Source organism: Nicotiana tomentosiformis, chromosome 8 (assembly GCF_000390325.3).
Source record: "Nicotiana tomentosiformis chromosome 8, ASM39032v3, whole genome shotgun sequence".
Classification (NCBI taxonomy): Eukaryota; Viridiplantae; Streptophyta; class Magnoliopsida; order Solanales; family Solanaceae; genus Nicotiana; species Nicotiana tomentosiformis.
Window position 1 is genome coordinate 96,813,756 of NC_090819.1, and position 17,063 is coordinate 96,830,818.

The 17,063-nt window shown below is 40.2% G+C and overlaps 1 protein-coding gene across 3 annotated transcripts; it reads right to left on the reverse strand.

Annotated features, from left to right (window-relative positions):
* Positions 1–4,841: 4,841 nt before the first annotated feature.
* Positions 4,842–16,410, reverse strand: LOC104094708 (pre-mRNA-splicing factor ATP-dependent RNA helicase DEAH10-like). 3 transcript variants are annotated; one of them, XM_070182539.1, is made up of 5 exons: positions 16,007–16,410; positions 14,896–14,963; positions 13,587–13,714; positions 6,163–6,230; positions 4,842–5,129 (listed from the first exon to the last, which is right to left on the reverse strand). In XM_070182539.1, exons 2-5 carry the CDS (start codon positions 14,955–14,957, stop codon positions 5,061–5,063), a joined length of 327 nt encoding a protein of 108 aa, XP_070038640.1. In that variant the 5' UTR covers positions 14,958–14,963; positions 16,007–16,410; the 3' UTR covers positions 4,842–5,060. The 3 variants fall into 3 exon arrangements, 1 of the variants encoding a protein (XP_070038640.1); XR_004506654.2 differs by lacking the exon at positions 6,163–6,230 and having other exon boundaries at positions 16,007–16,395; XR_685972.4 differs by lacking the exons at positions 4,842–5,129; positions 6,163–6,230 and adding an exon at positions 12,633–13,103 and having other exon boundaries at positions 16,007–16,399.
* Positions 16,411–17,063: the final 653 nt, after the last annotated feature.

The window sequence follows — 17,063 nt, forward strand, 5'->3', positions numbered from 1 at the left end:
GAACAAGGAGAGATAAACAGAATTAAGACAAAGTTGAGCAATTTGACTGCAATGTTTTAGGGCATCTCCAACCCATGCACCATTTTTTACACCAAAATAATGTAAACATCAAAATGGTTCAAAGTAACTCCAGCCCATTACACTATTTTTACACCAAAAAATATTATCCCTTTTATATTATTCTCCCTCTTCTATATTATCTTTTTAAAAAATTATTTTTTTATTTCATAAAACAAATCCTTTCTTTTTTTCTTTTTTACATATTCATCCCATATAATTCATATTTCTTTCTTATATAACCATTTAATATAAAATTATTTTATACCATAAATTTTTAAATAATATAAATTGTAAGCAAATATTATACATTATACATATTAATGGATAATTCAAATAAAAGTGAAATCATTGATAAGGTATAATTAAATAACTATTATATTATGATAAAATTTAGTTTAATTTCTACATAAATATTCAACTTCCGGGATTAGTATGTTGCTCTTATAAATGCTCTATTAATGCACTACGAAATGCAAAATGAGCATCTATTTTGAATTTATTCAACAAGAGAAAAAATGAATAATTGATAAATAAAAAAAAGGTCAACAATTTCAATAGCCACAACCACAACAATCCTCTGCCTCATACACTCTATATTTTAATGGTATTCATGGATCTGGAAGCGACCTACCAGAGTACTAAATTACTGTTGTAATTTTTTCATCTCATTATGTTATTTAATGTATTTTCAATTTTAACTTATGTCCGTCGTTACTGTATTAAATATTATTTTTATTTTTTTAATGAGCATTGTGTTATTTATTAATAATATATTGTATTTTATGTTTACACTTTTTTATTTTTGTGATGGTTATATTTTTTTATACAATTATAACTTATAATAAAATTAACTTACAATTTTATATAAAAATAATATATACGAAAATTAATTATAAAAATTATACACCAAAATTAAGATGTAAAATTAATATTATAAAGATATCATATAAAAAGTATAAGTAATTATAATTTTATAATATAATAAATTTAAAGTGTTATATAATAACAACAACAACCAAGTAAAATCCCACTAATAGGGTCTGGGGAGGGTAGTGTGTACGCAGACCTTACCCTACCCCGAAGGAGTAGAGATGTTGTTTTCGAAAGACCCTCGGCTCAAAAAAAAATAAGACAAAAGGGAAAAAAGGAAGACAATATTAGTATCACAACAACAATCATAGGATAAATAGGAACACCATGAAATTCAGAAGAAAGATGCAAAGAAAGGGAGACAATATTAGTAAATATTAGTATCACCACAACAGTCATAAGAAAAATAGGAACACCATAAAATCTAAAAGAAAGATGTAAAGCAAAAGCGATAGCTAGTAAATAGGACCTACACTGAAAAGCGAACTAGTAAGCCACAACATTCTCACTAGTTATCTTATAAAAAAACCTGCATGGCTAGTCCCACCATGTTACGAAGTAAGGCATAACTAAACTACCTCCTAACCTACAACTCTAATACTCGACCTCCACATCTTCCTATCAAGTGTCATGTCCTCGGAAATCTGGAGCCTCGCCATATCCTGTCTGATCACCTCTCCCCAATACTTCTTAGGCCGCCCTCTACCTCTTCTCGTGCCCTCCGTAACCAGCTGCTCACACCTCCGTACCGGAGCATCTGGGCTTCTCCTCTGAACATGTCTGAACCATCTAAGCCTCGCTTCCCGCAACTTGTCATCGATGGGATCCACATGCACCTTCTCCCGAATATCATCATTCCTAATCTTATCTATCCTAGTGTGCCCGCACATCCACCGCAATATCCTCATTTCTGCTACTTTAATCTTCTGGATATGTGAGTTCTTAACGGGCTAACACTCAGCCCCATACATCATGGCCGGTCTAACCACCGCTTTATAAAACATACCTTTGAGTATCGATGGCATTCTCTTGTCACACAAGACTCCATATGCTAACCTCCACTTCATCCATCCTACCCCAATACGGTGTGTGACATCCTCGTCGATCTCCCCTCCCCCTGGATAACTGAACCAAGGTACTTGAAGTTGCCTCTACTCGGGATGACCTGCGAATCAAACCTCACATCCACGCCCACTTCCCCTGGCTCAGTGCTGAACTTACACTCCAAGTATTTCGTCTTCGTCCTGCTCAGCTTGAAACCCTTAGACTCAAAAGCCTGTCTCCAAACCTCCAGCCTCTCGTTAACACCGGCTCGCGACTCATCAATCAGAACTATGTCATCGGCGAATAGCATGCACCATGGCACATCCCCTTGAATATGGTGTGTTAACGCGTCCATCACCAGGGAGAATAAGAACTAACTGAGCGCAAAACCTTGGTGTAACCCCATTACAACCGGAAAATGCTCAGAGTCGCCTCCTATTGTCCTAACCCGAGTCTTAGCCCCATCATACATGTCCTTAATCGCCATAATGTAGGAAACCGACATACCTTTTGCCTCCAGGTATCTCCAGAGAATTTCTCTAGGAACTTTGTCATACGCTTTCTCTAGGTCAATAAACACCATGTGTATGTCCTTCTTCCTCTCTCTGTATAATTCCACCAACCTTCTAACAAGGTGTATAGCTTCTGTAGTCGAACGACCCGGCATGAACCCGAACTGGTTGTCGGATACAGACACTGCCATCCTCACTCTCGCTTCAACCACCCTCTCTCACACTTTCATGGTATGACTCAATAATTTGATACCCCTATAATTGTTACAACTCTGGATATCACCTTTGTTCTTATACAATGGAACCACCGTACTCCACCTCCACTCATCCGGCATCATTTTCCCCTTAAAAATAATATTAAGCAACCTAGTCAATCACTTCAAACTTGCTCTCCCCACACACTTCCAAAATTTCACCAGAATCCCATCTGGCCCGGTCGCTCTGCCCCTACTCATCTTACGCATAGCTCCCACGACCGCCTCAACCTCGATACGCCTGCAGTACCCAAAGTCACGGTGACTCTCGGAATGTTCCAATTCGCCTAACACAATATCCCGATCCCCTTCTTCATTCAGAAGTTTATGAAAGTAAGTCTGTCATCTCCTCTTAATCTGGGCATCTTCCATCAATACTCTACCATCTTCGTCCTTGATGCATCTCACTTGGTCCAAATCTCGAGCCTTCCTCTCTCTCAACTTGGCCAGCAGGAATAACTTCTTCTCCCCACCTTTTTCCCCCAATTCCTCGTACATACGACCATAAGCCGCAGTCTTAGCCTCTGTGACCGCCAGCTTAGCCTCCTTCCTAGCTGCCTTATATCTATCCATGCACACTCGCCTCTCCTCCTCACCTATGCTCCCTACTAACTTCAGGTACGCCGCCTTCTTTGCTTCCACTTACCCCAAAATAGCATTTGGCATAAAAATTGGAGCAAGATTAGAGATGGTCTTACCGTATAAAATTGTAATGAGTAGTGACAAATTGCTTTTAGGCATAAAATATACCATCCCTATCAAACTAAACTATAAAACTTTTGTTAGAAACTTAACATTTTTTATTTAACACTAAAGTGCTTCTTTGTTTAAACTACTATTTGGTAAATCCTACGTACAGAACCTTTATTGGAGTCTCTCGAGGAAAAGCCCAAAACCATACATGATCTTTGACTTTAGATTCAAAGTCATACATATTCTTTCACATGGAGCACTAATAGTACATTTACATGGAGTACTAATAGTGCTCCATGTGAAAGAATATGTATGACTTTGATTGTAAAGCCAAATATGATGTATTGTTTTGGTCTTTTCATCTAGTCTCTCCCACTAAATCGTATTAAAGATATTCCCAAAAGGCACCTAAGAAAATCAACAATTAACCAAAAGGTAAAGGATTACACAAATAGCCGGTCAAATCCAGACAGTATACTAGATTATATATTGATTCTACACTATTATACACATATCATATATTGATTATATATATATATTATACATCCACAAACTATTTGTAATTTAATTGGTTGGATGAGCGACTATTAAGTTAATCTATATCTATCTATATCTATCTATATCTATATCTATAGCTATATTATTATAAAAGCACGAATAATTTATGCTAAATGTTGAACGACAAAAATATCCCTAAAATATTGATCGACTTTTATAACCTTCAATATTTATATAATTTAAGGATATGATTGTAAATCTTCTAAGATTAGATTTCTTTTCCATTCAAACTACACCTACACTGGGCCTAAAAAGTCGATCGTATGAAGTCGCTTTTGAGTCAAATTCTTTATTCTTCTTCGAACTCCTTCATTTTGGACTCTACTCCTTGTCGACTACTTTTTCTTGGTAGACAGCTACTTGTATTTTTCTACAAATATGTTTAATTTCCTTTCTTTTTGTAGTCTACAAATGATTAATATACTTATGATATTCCATAAACTAAAGATAGCGAGGAGCAAAACTTTGTATTCCATAAAATCTGCTTATGGTATTCCATAAATTATACTCTCCTCACCGCCTACTTCTTCTTAGTAGCCTACTCCTTGGACAACAGTTTGCGCCCACATCTTCTTCGACAACAATATGTTTCATACAGTAGTCACCTTTTTCAGACAACAATATGCTTCGTTTAGTTATTCTTTTCCAGTTGGTATGTGATTCAGATTTATTGCATGAATCCATGTAAAAAAAAAAAAAAAAAAATCAGTCATTCCTATAAAAGACGCCATTGTTCCACATTATCCATTATTCGTATTGCTATAGAAATGTCACGACCCAAAACCTAACCCGTTGTAGTGGCGCCTATCGTGATAATGGACAAGCCGACATCTCCAAAACACTTTCAACATTTAACAGAAATGAATTAATATATTTAAAATAACCGGAGTCTTTCATAAAAACAAGGTAAAATCCAAAGCAAAAGTGCGGGAAAAAATAGCCCGACATCGAGATGTCACTGAGTCATGAGCATCTAGATATCCAGTCTAATACAAACAGTGTCTAAGTATCAATACAGAAAGAAAGAAAGAAATATAGAAGAAGAGACAAGGTATGCGAACGTCGGTAGCTACCTCGTAGTCTTCGGTACTAGATCGCGCACGAACTCAACGACCTTCGTGATCAAACACACCTGGATCTGCACATAAAGTGCGGGGTGTAGCATGAGTATAACCAACTCAACAAGTAACAGAAATAAATAAGGAACTGAGAAGGTAGCGACGAGCTATACAAATACAGTTCATTTTCAGTAATTCCAGCAAAGAATAGATATGCTTTCAAATCCGGCAGTTCAATTCAAATCAGTTTATACAATTACAGTGCAGGTAATTCGGATATAGAATCTTTCAGAAATTCCACAACCATGACAGATAGCAACTAAGTGTATCAACAAATGAAAAACAAGTACAGCCTCTCAGGGTAACAGACACTCAACTCGTCACAATAGCTCAATCACTCGGCTCTCAGCCCTCAATACTCACACTCAATAGGTACATGCGCTCACTGGGGGTGTGCAGACTCCGGAGGGGCTCCTACAGCCCAAGCGCTATAATCCGCACGGATAACTCACGTGTGGCACGGACAACTCACGTGCTATCGTATCATATCAAGATCCGCACGGACAGCTCACATGCTACAATATCATATCAGAGTCCGCACAGACAACGCACGTGCTAAGTATAAACATCATGATTTGTACGAACAACTCACGTGCTACGGTATCTATACCTCACAACCAAGCCCTCGGCCTCACTCAGTCATGTACCTCTCTAGTCTCACGGCCCTCAGAAATCATAAAGATCAGCCCAAACAAAATAACAGTGTATCAACAGGAATCAAGAAAAGACTGAGATATGATGTACAAGTATAATTATGACTAAGCACAAGACCGCAATTAGCAAATAATTCAAAGGTACGCGCCCTCTGCGGGTCCCAACCGTACTATCACATAGCCTAAGAATGATTTCTAACATGATTTGCAGTCAAATCTCTATAACACAGAGGGAACAGGTAATTAGCAATAGTCTAATCGACTTTACAGTCTCACGGGACGGACCAAGTCACAATCTCCCACTGTGCATGCCCACACGCTTGTCACCTCCAAAATAGTCACATCATACCAAAATTCGGGGTTTCATACCCTCAGGACCAGATTTAAAACTGTTACTTACCTCACACCGCGCAAAATCCAACCCTGCAATGCCTTTGCCCCTCGAATCAATCTCCAAACGCCCCGAATCTAGCCACAAGCAGTACGATATAATTAATGTAGGCTAAAGGAATCAATTCCACAAGCAAAACACGAAATTATAAGTCAAAATCCGAAATAGGCTCAACCCGGTCCCACGGGCCCACGCGGGCCCACGTCTTGAAACCCGACAAAAGTCACAAAACCCGAAAGCCCATCTACTCACGAGTCCAACCATACCAAATTTATCAAAATCCGACACCATTTGCCCCTCCAAAATCCCAAATTTCACTCTCCAATTCCCAAGCCCTAATCTCCCAAATCTCACCTCAAAAACTCACCAACTAGGTATAAAATCAGTGGGTAAACATCATTATTGAAGATTAATAGACACAAGGAACTTACCTCAGCAAACACTTCAAAATCCTCCTCAAAATCCTCCAAAATCCGAGTTCCAAAATGTGAAAATGGTGAAAAATCTCGAAATCTTCTATTTATAGGTTCTGCCCAGCAAAACCGTACTTGCGGACCTTCTATCGCATCTGCGACGCCGCACCTGCAGAAATTCCATCGCAAGTGCGGAGCCCACTTAAACTCCCAGATTCCGCATCTACGGTCATATATTCGTACCTTGTAACGACCCGCCCGGTCGTTTTGAGTGTATTAGCCCCGATCCCCTATTTACTATTTTTTCCATATCTGTTTTTGCTTAAATAACTTGATGGGAGGTCTTGTTTTTGATTTCGAAGTGTTTTGGGACACTTAGTCCCTAAAACGGAAGCTTAAGTCTCGGGATTTTGACTATAGTCGGAAGTGTGTGAAGACGACTCCGCAATGGAGTTCTGTCAGTTCTGTTAGCTCCGTTGGGTGATTTTGGACTTGGTAGCGTGTCCGGACTATGAATTTGAGGTCTGTAGCTAATTTAGGATTGAAAAGGCGAAAGTCGAATTTTAGGAAGTTTAACTAGAGGATTGACTTTTTGATATCGGGGTCGAATTCCAATTCCGAAAGTGGGATTAGGTCCTAATATTGAATATGACTTATGTGCAAAATTTGAGATCAATCGGACGTGGTTTGGTAGGTTTCGGCGTCGTTTGTGGAATTTGAAAGTTTAGAAGTTCTTTAGGCTTGAATCCGGGTGTCATTGGTGTTTTGATATTGATTTGAGTGATTCGAAGGCTCGACTAAGTTTGTATGATGTTTTAGGATTGGTTGGTATGTTTGGTTGAGATCCCGGAGACCTCGGGTGAGTTTTGGATGCTTAGCGGATCATTTTTGGCCTTGGTGAGATAGCTGATATCTGCTGCTGCATTTTTCTGGTTTTCTCTTATGCGTTCGCGAAAGTTGCCTCACGTTCGCGAAGAGTGTTTCTGAGTTGGTGAGATTTTTGCTCTACGCGTCCGCGAAGGAGAGGACGCGAACGCGAAGGTATGGCAGTATGTGCATCGCGAACGCGTGAGTGGCGTCGCGTTCGCGAAGGGGGACCCCCAGTCTTTTGTTCTACGCGTTCGTGAGGTGAGGGATGAGTTCGCGAAGGTCTGAGTTTGCAAAGCTTCGCGTTCGCGAAGAGTTGAGTTGAGAGGCAATCTGAGTTGGTCTACGCAAACGCGAGATGATGGTCGCGTTCGCGAAGAAGGAAATCTGGGTAGACTGTATTAATTTCAAAAACGAGGGTTTAAACCCAATTTGCATATTTTGAGCTAGAGAACACGGAATTGGGCAATTCTTGAAGGGATTTTTGTGGAGTTGATTGGGGTAAGTGATTCCTACTTGGTTTTGGTTAAAACCCATGATTATATCTTTAATTTTATCATTTAATTTGAGATTTGGGGTGAAAATTGGGGAAGAAGATGAAGTGTTCTTGAGTTAGATTTTTGGGGTTTTGAATGGGATTTTGTTATCGGATTGGAGTAAATTTGGTATGGTTAGACTCGTGAGTGAATGAGCTTTTGGGTTTTATGACTTTTATCGGATTTCGAGACGTGGGTCCGGGGCCGACTTTTGACCAATTTCAGATTTTGGCTTGCAACTTCGTATTTTTCTTGTGGAATTGATTCCTTTAGCCTATATTAATTATCTTGTACTGCTTGTGGCTAGATTCGGGGAATTTGGAGACTAATTCGAGAGGCAAAGGCATTACGGAGTAGAATTTTACGCGATTTGAGGTAAGTTACAGTCTTAAATCTGGTTTTGAGGGTATGGAACCCCGAGGATTGGTATGATGTGAGTGTTTAGAGATGACGCACATGCTAAGTGACGGGCGTGTGAGCGTGCACCGCGAGAGATTGTGACTTGGTCCGTCCTATGTGATTGTAAAGTCGAATAGCCATTGTTATTACTTATTTTTCCTTGTCTTTGGGAAATTGACTGTCTTTCATGTTAGAAACCATGCTTAGGCCATATGATATCATTGTTAGGACCCGCAGCGGTCGTATACTTTTTGAATTGACTGCTAATTGATGTCTTGTACTCAGTCACAGTCCTACTTGTGTGTTATATCTCTGTTCCCTCTCATTTCTTGTTGATACTTGTTGTATTCTCTGTTTGGGCTGATTATTATGATATTCTTTGAGCCCGAGGGGCTGGAGAGGTTAGTGACTGAGATAGGGTCTGAGTGACGAGCTGTGAACTATGTGAGGGTATATGGATCGAGTTGCACGCCGCAACGAGCCTTATGGCTATTTATGGACTGTGGATTGGGTTGCACGTCGCAATGAGCCTTATCGCTACTTATATGATTGGGTCGGGTTGTACGCTGCAGCGATATAGCGCTTGGGCTGAAAGGAGAACCTCCAGAATCTGTACAACCCAGTGAGCGCAGGTACCTATTGAGAGTGTGTATTGTGGGCTGAGAGCCGAGAGTATGAGCTGATGAGATGAGTTGAGTGACTGCTGCCTTGAGAGGTTGTACTTGCTTTTATTTATTATTGCACTTAGTTGCTATCTGATGTTGTTGTGAAATTTCTGGAAGATTCATATCTGTTTTACTTGAGCTCAAACTGATTTGACTTATACCACCGAATTTGAAAGCATGTTCACTCTTTGCTGAAAACTTTTGAAATGATCTGTATTATTATAGTTCGTCACTGCTTCTCAGTTCCTTATTTAATTATGTTACTTGCTGAGTTGGTTGTACTCATGCTACACCCTGCACTTCATGTGCATATCCAGGTGTGTATGGTTCTGACGGTCGCTGAGTTCGTGCGCGGGCTGATTATCGGAGACTTACGAGGTAACTGTCAGCGTCCGCAGTCCTTGTTTCTCCTTTCTTATTATATTCTCTCTTGTATTGGCATTTGGCACAGACTGTAGTAGACTCTGTTTCTAAATTGGTTATTAGATGCTCATGACTTAGTGACACCCCGATGTCGGCTATTTTTCCGCACTTATGTTTTATTTGGGTTTTACCCCCGTATTTATGAGAAACTCCTATTATTTTAAATGTCTTAGTTCATTTCTGTTAAATTTTGAAAGTGTTTTGGAAAGGTCGGCTTGCCTAGTATCGCGATAGACACCATCACAATGTGTTAGATTTTGGGTCGTGACACACCTGCGGGTGCGCACCTGCGGGCCCTGCCCGCTTTTGCGATCCTTCCCACTCAAGCCTTTTCCGCATCTGCGCCTCCCTTCCGCATCTGCGATTTCGCAGATGCGCTCCTGACCTCGCACCTGCGCTTCCAGTCCAACCCAGCCTTAACCTCGCACCTGCGCTTCCAGTCCAACCCAGCCTTAACCTCGCACATGTGCTTCCAGATGGTGAGGACTCGTACTACTGGGCAGGATGGACAGCCACCAGTACCACCAGCCAGGGCCGCGAGAGGTCGAGGTCGCGGTAGGGGCAGAGGTGCAGCCCGCACAGCAACTGGGACGGTACCTGCAGATCCACAAGTTGCCCCAGATCAGGACCAGATTCCAGTTGTTTATGCACCAGCTCAGGCACCACCTGTGCCAATTGGGATTCCCTGCCTTGAGGAGGCCTTAGCTCAGATTCTGACCGCGTGTACCAGTCTTGCTCAGGCGGTCTCTGTTCCGGCCGCAGCAGCCACTTCTCAGGCTGGGGGAGGTGCTCAGACTCTCGCTGCCCGCACACCAGAGCAGGTGGTACAGGGATTTCAGACACCGAGGGCACCACCAGCCCAGCCGGTTGCAGTTGCTCAGGACTATGTGGTTCCTGCTATGCCTGAGGATGAGCAGCGTAGATTGGAGAGGTTTGAGAGACTCCAGCCTCCATCTTTTAGTGGTACCGAGGGAGAGGATGCACAGGGTTTCTTGGACAGGTGTCAGAGGATACTCCGTACAGCAGGTATTCTAGAGGCCAGTGGGGTCTCGTTCACTACTTTTCAGTTCTCTGGGGCTGCCTTCCGTTGGTGGGAGGCTTACGAGAGGCGTAGGCCGGTCAGTGCAGCACCACTTACCTGGCAGTAGTTCTCCGGTCTATTCCTGGAGAAGTTCGTGCCACATTCCCGCAGAGAGGAGTTGCGCAGGCAGTTCGAGCAGCTTCGTCAGGGTGATATGTCTGTGACGCAGTATGAGATGCGATTCTTGAAGTTGGCCCGTCATGCTATCTGGTTGGTTCCCATAGACAGGGAGAGGATCAGGAGGTTTATAGATGGCATCATTTTTTAGCTGCGATTGCTTATGACTAGAGAGAGAGTGTCTGGTGCTACTTTTGATGAGGTTGTCGAAGTTGCTCGTCAAATTTAGATGGTTCACAATCAGGAAAGGGTTGAGAGGGAGGCCAAGAGGCCTCGTGGACAGGGTGGATTTAGCGGTGTTCCTTCTGGGGGCAGTTCCACCACGATAGGGGTCGTCCTTTCATACATGCTCAGACGGCTCACCCATTCCACCGTGGTATAGCATCTGGCCATGGTTCACACAGTTATCAGCAGGGCCATTCATCTCTCAGTGCCCTCCCAGCTCAGAGTTCGTCCCGTGCTCCATCGGGTCAAGGCTCGTCTATGTCAAGTCCTTCTACCAGTCATCCCGGTGCTCGGGGCTCCCTTCAGTCCCCAGCACCTGCACCGGGGAGTTGTTATGAGTGTGGAGAGTTTGACCACATCAGGAGACATTGTCCCCGCCTTACGGGAGGTCCGACTCAGCAGAGGAGCCCGTCTGTGACATCAGCACCAGTTTCTTCACCACCCGCTCAGCCAGCTCGGGGTGGAGCCCAGTCAGCTAGGGGTCGCCCGAGAGGGGGGGCAGATCAGGGGGTGGCCAGGCCCGTTTCTCTGCCCTCCCTGTCAGACCAAATGTCATTGCTTCGGATGCTGTGATTACAAGTATTGTCTCAGTTTGCCATAGAGATGCCTCCGTATTATTTGACCCCAGTTCCACTTATTCATATGTGTCCTCGTATTTTGCTCATTATCTAGATATGCCCTGTGAGTCTCTAGTTGCATCTGTTCGTGTATCCACTCCAGTGGGCGATACGATCATTGTGGACCGTGTATATCGGTCATGTGTGGTGACTATTGGGAGTCTGGAGACTAGAGTGGATCTCTTGTTGCTTAGTATGATCGATTTTGACGTGATTTTGGGAATGAATTGGTTGTCTCCATATCATGATGTTCTAGATTGTCACGCTAAGATCATGAAGTTGGCGATGCCGGGGCTGCCAAGGGTTGAGTGGAGCGGCTCTATGTTCCCACTAGAGTGATTTCATAGTTGAAAGCTCAACGGATGGTTGAGAAGGGCTGTCTATCTTATCTGGCCTTTGTGAGGGATGTTAGTGCAAAGGCCCCAGCTATTGATTTTGTTCCAGTGGTGCGAGATTTCCCGGATGTGTTTCCTGCAGACCTGCCGGGCATGCCGCCCAACAGGGATATTGATTTCGATATTGATTTGGTGCCGGGCACTCAGCCCATTTCTATTCCACCATATCGTATGTCACCCGGAGTTGAAGGAGCACTACTACAAAAAAACTAGTGTTTAGCCGCTGAAGCCGGGGTCGGTAAAGCCTTTAGCGAAATTTCTTACAAAAGCTGGTAAAGGGTATGACTTATTGCCGCTAAAACACATTTACTTTAACGGCAAATATTTGCGGCAATTATGATGGATGCTAAACCCACTCTAAAAATGGCTAATAATGCTCCTTCAATGTCCATTTTTATGGCCGCTAAAGTTAAAACAATTATCGCTAAAAGTCCATACCTTTAGCGGTAGTTGTTTTGTGGCAATTAGAGTGGCAACAATATCTCTTCTAAAAACGTATGATTATGCCCTTTTAGCGTCCATTTTAATGGCTAGTAAATTCAACTAAATTGCCGCTAAAAGTCATTTTAATAGCAATTTAATGACTACAATATTCATGTATAAACGTCTTAATTTGCCCTTTTATTGTCCATTTTATAGCGAGTATATCCTATTAAATTGGCACTAAAAGTCACGAGCTACAACAGTAAGTTTAGCCACCACTAATAATAACTACTACATTCGATCAAAAAATAATACAAATAACAAAACATACCAATATTAATTCATCAAACCATAATATATCTCGTTAAATCTTAACAAACAAAAGGAAGTACTTCCAAAATATTAAATATCATAGTAACTTAAAAAAATAAACTTAAATTATTTAAACTAAATAGCTAATGTCATTATATAACTAATCTTAACGAATAACAATCTTCAAATAATTTCTGCAACTCTTCGTCATATTGAAATCTTCCACCCGCTAAATTATCGAACATCAGACTATATGACCTGAAATTATAAAATAACTATGTCCCAAACCACGGTTCTCCGGTTATAATTTGGCTATGTCTCAATTCCGAGCTAGTTGGAGCTTGCATAAAATTATTATTAGATAAGTCAATTCTTCCATATAGTAAAAGAGAACACACAACACTTATGCAATGTTGGGAAGAGAAACTTCCATAATAGTGAAATGATCGAGACCGTGTCAGGAGCAACTACATCATACTGCAGGGGACAACCAAGAATAATCTCAGAATTCACAGGCCAATACATATAAGTTCATTACTATTATCAGTTATGACCAAACCACAAACTTTCACTAGCCACCACAAGAGTTCCTCAGGTTATGGCTAGACCAAGTTATTGAGGGTTACTTGGATCTAACTGAAACTTTCTTAGATCAATGAATCAAATGTCATCGATCTTCAAGATTTCACCAGTTCTATAATGCTTGACTTACACAAACATACAGAAAGATACCTTATACACCTCAGTAAAGACTGATAAAACACACATAACCCAAAGCACAAATACACGGAGAAAGAAGAAAGATGCTCAAACACGTGTACACAAAAAGGTTGGAACAACACTATGAAACATCATAAATGACCACCTTCGTTGAAGTATCATTTAAAGTAGTGCAAAGCAAATGATTCTGCTTCAAATGCATGTCACTCAGACCAAGAGGACGTGTAGCAAAGTACTTACGAGTTGTCTTTCCACTTCCAGTTTCTCCAACAATTATCAGAGTGTCATTGTTTCGCACCTCCTCCACTAGTCTCCTTTCAACTGCAGCAATTGGTAAATTTTTTCTCTGTTGCTCAATCTTTTGCTTCCTGGCAAAAAAATCTCGGTTAGGGTGATGGTGATGACTGTTTCTTGAAACATTATTAGCAGGCCATTGAAGGCATGTCTCAAGATTTGCTCCCAAAACACTTGTTAATGGTGAGGTCGAAACTTTGTACGCTATTTTGGGCTGAACGTTAATGACACTGTTGAATTCTTGAGCCCCTCATGTAATGACATGTATTAGAAAGAAATTAAGAAATGAAAAAATGGAATAACAAAATAACAAGAACATCAATATGAGAGATGATATGGGACTGGATATTTTATTTGTCAAAAATACACAAAGCAAAACAAAGTTGACAAAACTCAATTCAAGCTAATGGTTGTATGAATTCAAACACTGTAAAATTAGGTTACATATATAGATAGAATTAAAAGGTGAGAACTGCAGAAAATCTATTGCTTTGATGAAACTCATGAACTGCATCTCTTCAAAGACAGATTAAACAAATGAGTCCGTAGAGACTTTCAATATATTAAGTAACTGCCTAATGCACAACACCATCAGACCAACAATCCGGGAAGTGGAAAGATAAGTTATCACAGCTGCAAAGCAACTATATGTTAAATACCAATCTACACAAGTTCATGGACTTTCTATGCCTAAAAGCAGACCAAACTATTGCAGCTGCAATGGATCAGATGCCACACTGAGGCAACTTGTTACTTGTAAGCAACACATACTTAAGTAGAATATTCAGATAATTGATTCAAGGCCAAATAATTCCTATTGTGCTATTGAATGTAGTCATGTAATGTCACTGTATGGCTCATGACTGCTCTGTCTCGTAGGTCGTTCACAATTAGAATTTTCAATGGTATCTAAATCTTAAAAGAAGTTTTAAAAATGGGTTTTCTTAAAAATATGGTAGACAATGGTGGCAAGGGAGTTACTGTGTAGCCAACTTATAATCTTATACTTGTGGCAGAAAGATGGCTTCCTCAAACTTTACGGTGTTGCCAACTTATAATCTTATATTATAATGAGACAATATGAGATGTAGTCCCAGTCATTTTTAATTTCTTTCAAGTCCCATATAATAATGAATGGTCTCAGAAGAAAATATAAATACACAATGGAATTCCACCTAAACACCAAAATGAGCCTTCTAAAATAATGCTTTTATAATAGAACAATAAAATATCATAATTTTACAGAAAAACTTACATAGAAGGGGCTTTTGGATTTGTAGCAGATGTTTCTCCTGTGAATAGCTCTGTGGAATCCATCTTTTTCTACATTAAAAATAAATATAACATATTAGGCACTCTTCTTGAATACTTTTGGTGTGCATTTGGTGATGTCTGAAGATGTAAAAGGTTCCCTAAGAAGCTGGCAAAATAACAGGGTAGCAGCAGCTAAGTCATTAAAAGATGTGAAAGCTATGTCCCATTTAAAGATGAACTATGTTGTCATCAATAGCAAAAACTTATCCGACAACTGCAGCAGCAACACCATGGATGAGCAACATTTCCTCATAAGAATTGCTTTAGGTAATACATTCAAATTGGAAATTTTACTTAAATATTTCATCAATTGTATGCGACACATGTAATGCAGGGCACATAAATTGGAAAGTTAGGATGAAAATTCTTACCAGACATCACCTCACCTATTGACAACCCATAAATAAAAATATGGCATATTTTTAACTTTCAACCTCTTTATCCCCCAATATGAAGCATTCATATGAAACTATCCGACTTTCCGCCTCTTTATCCCTCAATATGAAGCATTCATATGACTATCCAATAACCCCTCGTTTGATAAGAGTAATTTAAACAGATAAGTCATCACTAGAGAAAATTAAAACATGTTGTGCGATTCACATGGCTAGAGTAATTTGTTTGGTATTTAAAAAGAATTATTTATTTATCTGCACTATTTTCCTTTATCTCCATATTTAGTTAGAAACAATCAAAAAACTAAAACTATTCAGAGCAACTACATAGCTATAGTTCTTTACTATCACTAATTTAAAGTTTTCATTCTTAATACTTCTTTTAGCTATAACTTCTCAAGATTTGTTTATTCTTTTCAGATCTACCGTATGTATAGATTAAATTTCATTCTGTTGAGGTAAAGAGTTCAACAACCTAAAGAAAATGACTATAAAATCAAATAAAAATAAATTCTCCAGAAAATCAATAATAATCCATAAAGCACCTGATGTAGAATATTGTTTGAAAACAATCTCTAACAGATATTTACAATTTATTAGAATACATAAAACAAAGAGATTAAACAATTAAAAAAACAAATAGAGATAATAACAGACCTTGAGCTCAGAGGCCTCTTGGCTTCTTAAATTTCAGAAAAATAGCTTCTTAGCGGTTCCTATACTCGGACGAGTGTTGACGACGAAGAAGAAGCGCAGTACCTATTTTTGCATCTGTCAACGACACTGTTGACATTGTCGAGTAGTAATCAAAAGAGGAAGAACATGAAATATCAGACTAATCGATCGTACAGGAAATATAGAGATGAATTTTGGGCGCTAGGGTTTCAGTGGAGATTCATTGTTCATTCCTCTATGTCCTGGATGAAAAAGGAATAAAAGAATGACTAATTAATTATGAATACTAAGGAGGGAAATGAAAAACAATTTGGAGGGAGTGTAAAAAAATGTCCCGCTCTTGGACTTATTAAGAGTTCAGTAAAAGGCATAAGGTTTGGTGGCCCATTATAAGTCAATTGCCGGGAAAAAGTATTTATTCTCGGCAAATAATCAATTGCCGGTAACATTGGCCTTTACATAATAAATTAGTGGCAAGTATGTTATTGCTATTATATAATTGCCGCTAAAAGCCTATTTTGTAGGAGTGGAGCAGCTTCAGGAACTCCTTGATAAGGGGTTTATTCGGCCTAGCGTATCACTTTGGGGTGCACCAATTCTATTTGTGAAGAAGAAGGATGGTACTATGAGAATGTGCATTGATTACAGACAGTTGAACAAGGTCACAATCAAGAACAAGTATCCTTTGCCGCGTATTGATGATTTGTTTGACCAGCTTTAGGGAGCGATGGTGTTTTCCAAAATTGATTTGAGGTCAGGGTATTACCAGCTGAAGTTTCGGGGCTCAGATATTCTTAAGACAGCTTTCAGGACCCGATATGGCCATTATGAGTTCCTTGTGATGTCTTTTGGGCTAACCAACGTCCCAGCAGCGTTCATGCATCTGATGAACAGTGTGTTCGGCCGTATTTGGACTCGTTCATCATTGTATTCACTGATGATATCCTGGTGTACTCTCGTAGCCAGGAGAAGCATGCCCAGCATCTGAGGATTGTGTTACCGCGATTGAGGGAGGAGAAGCTTTATGCAAAGTTCTCCA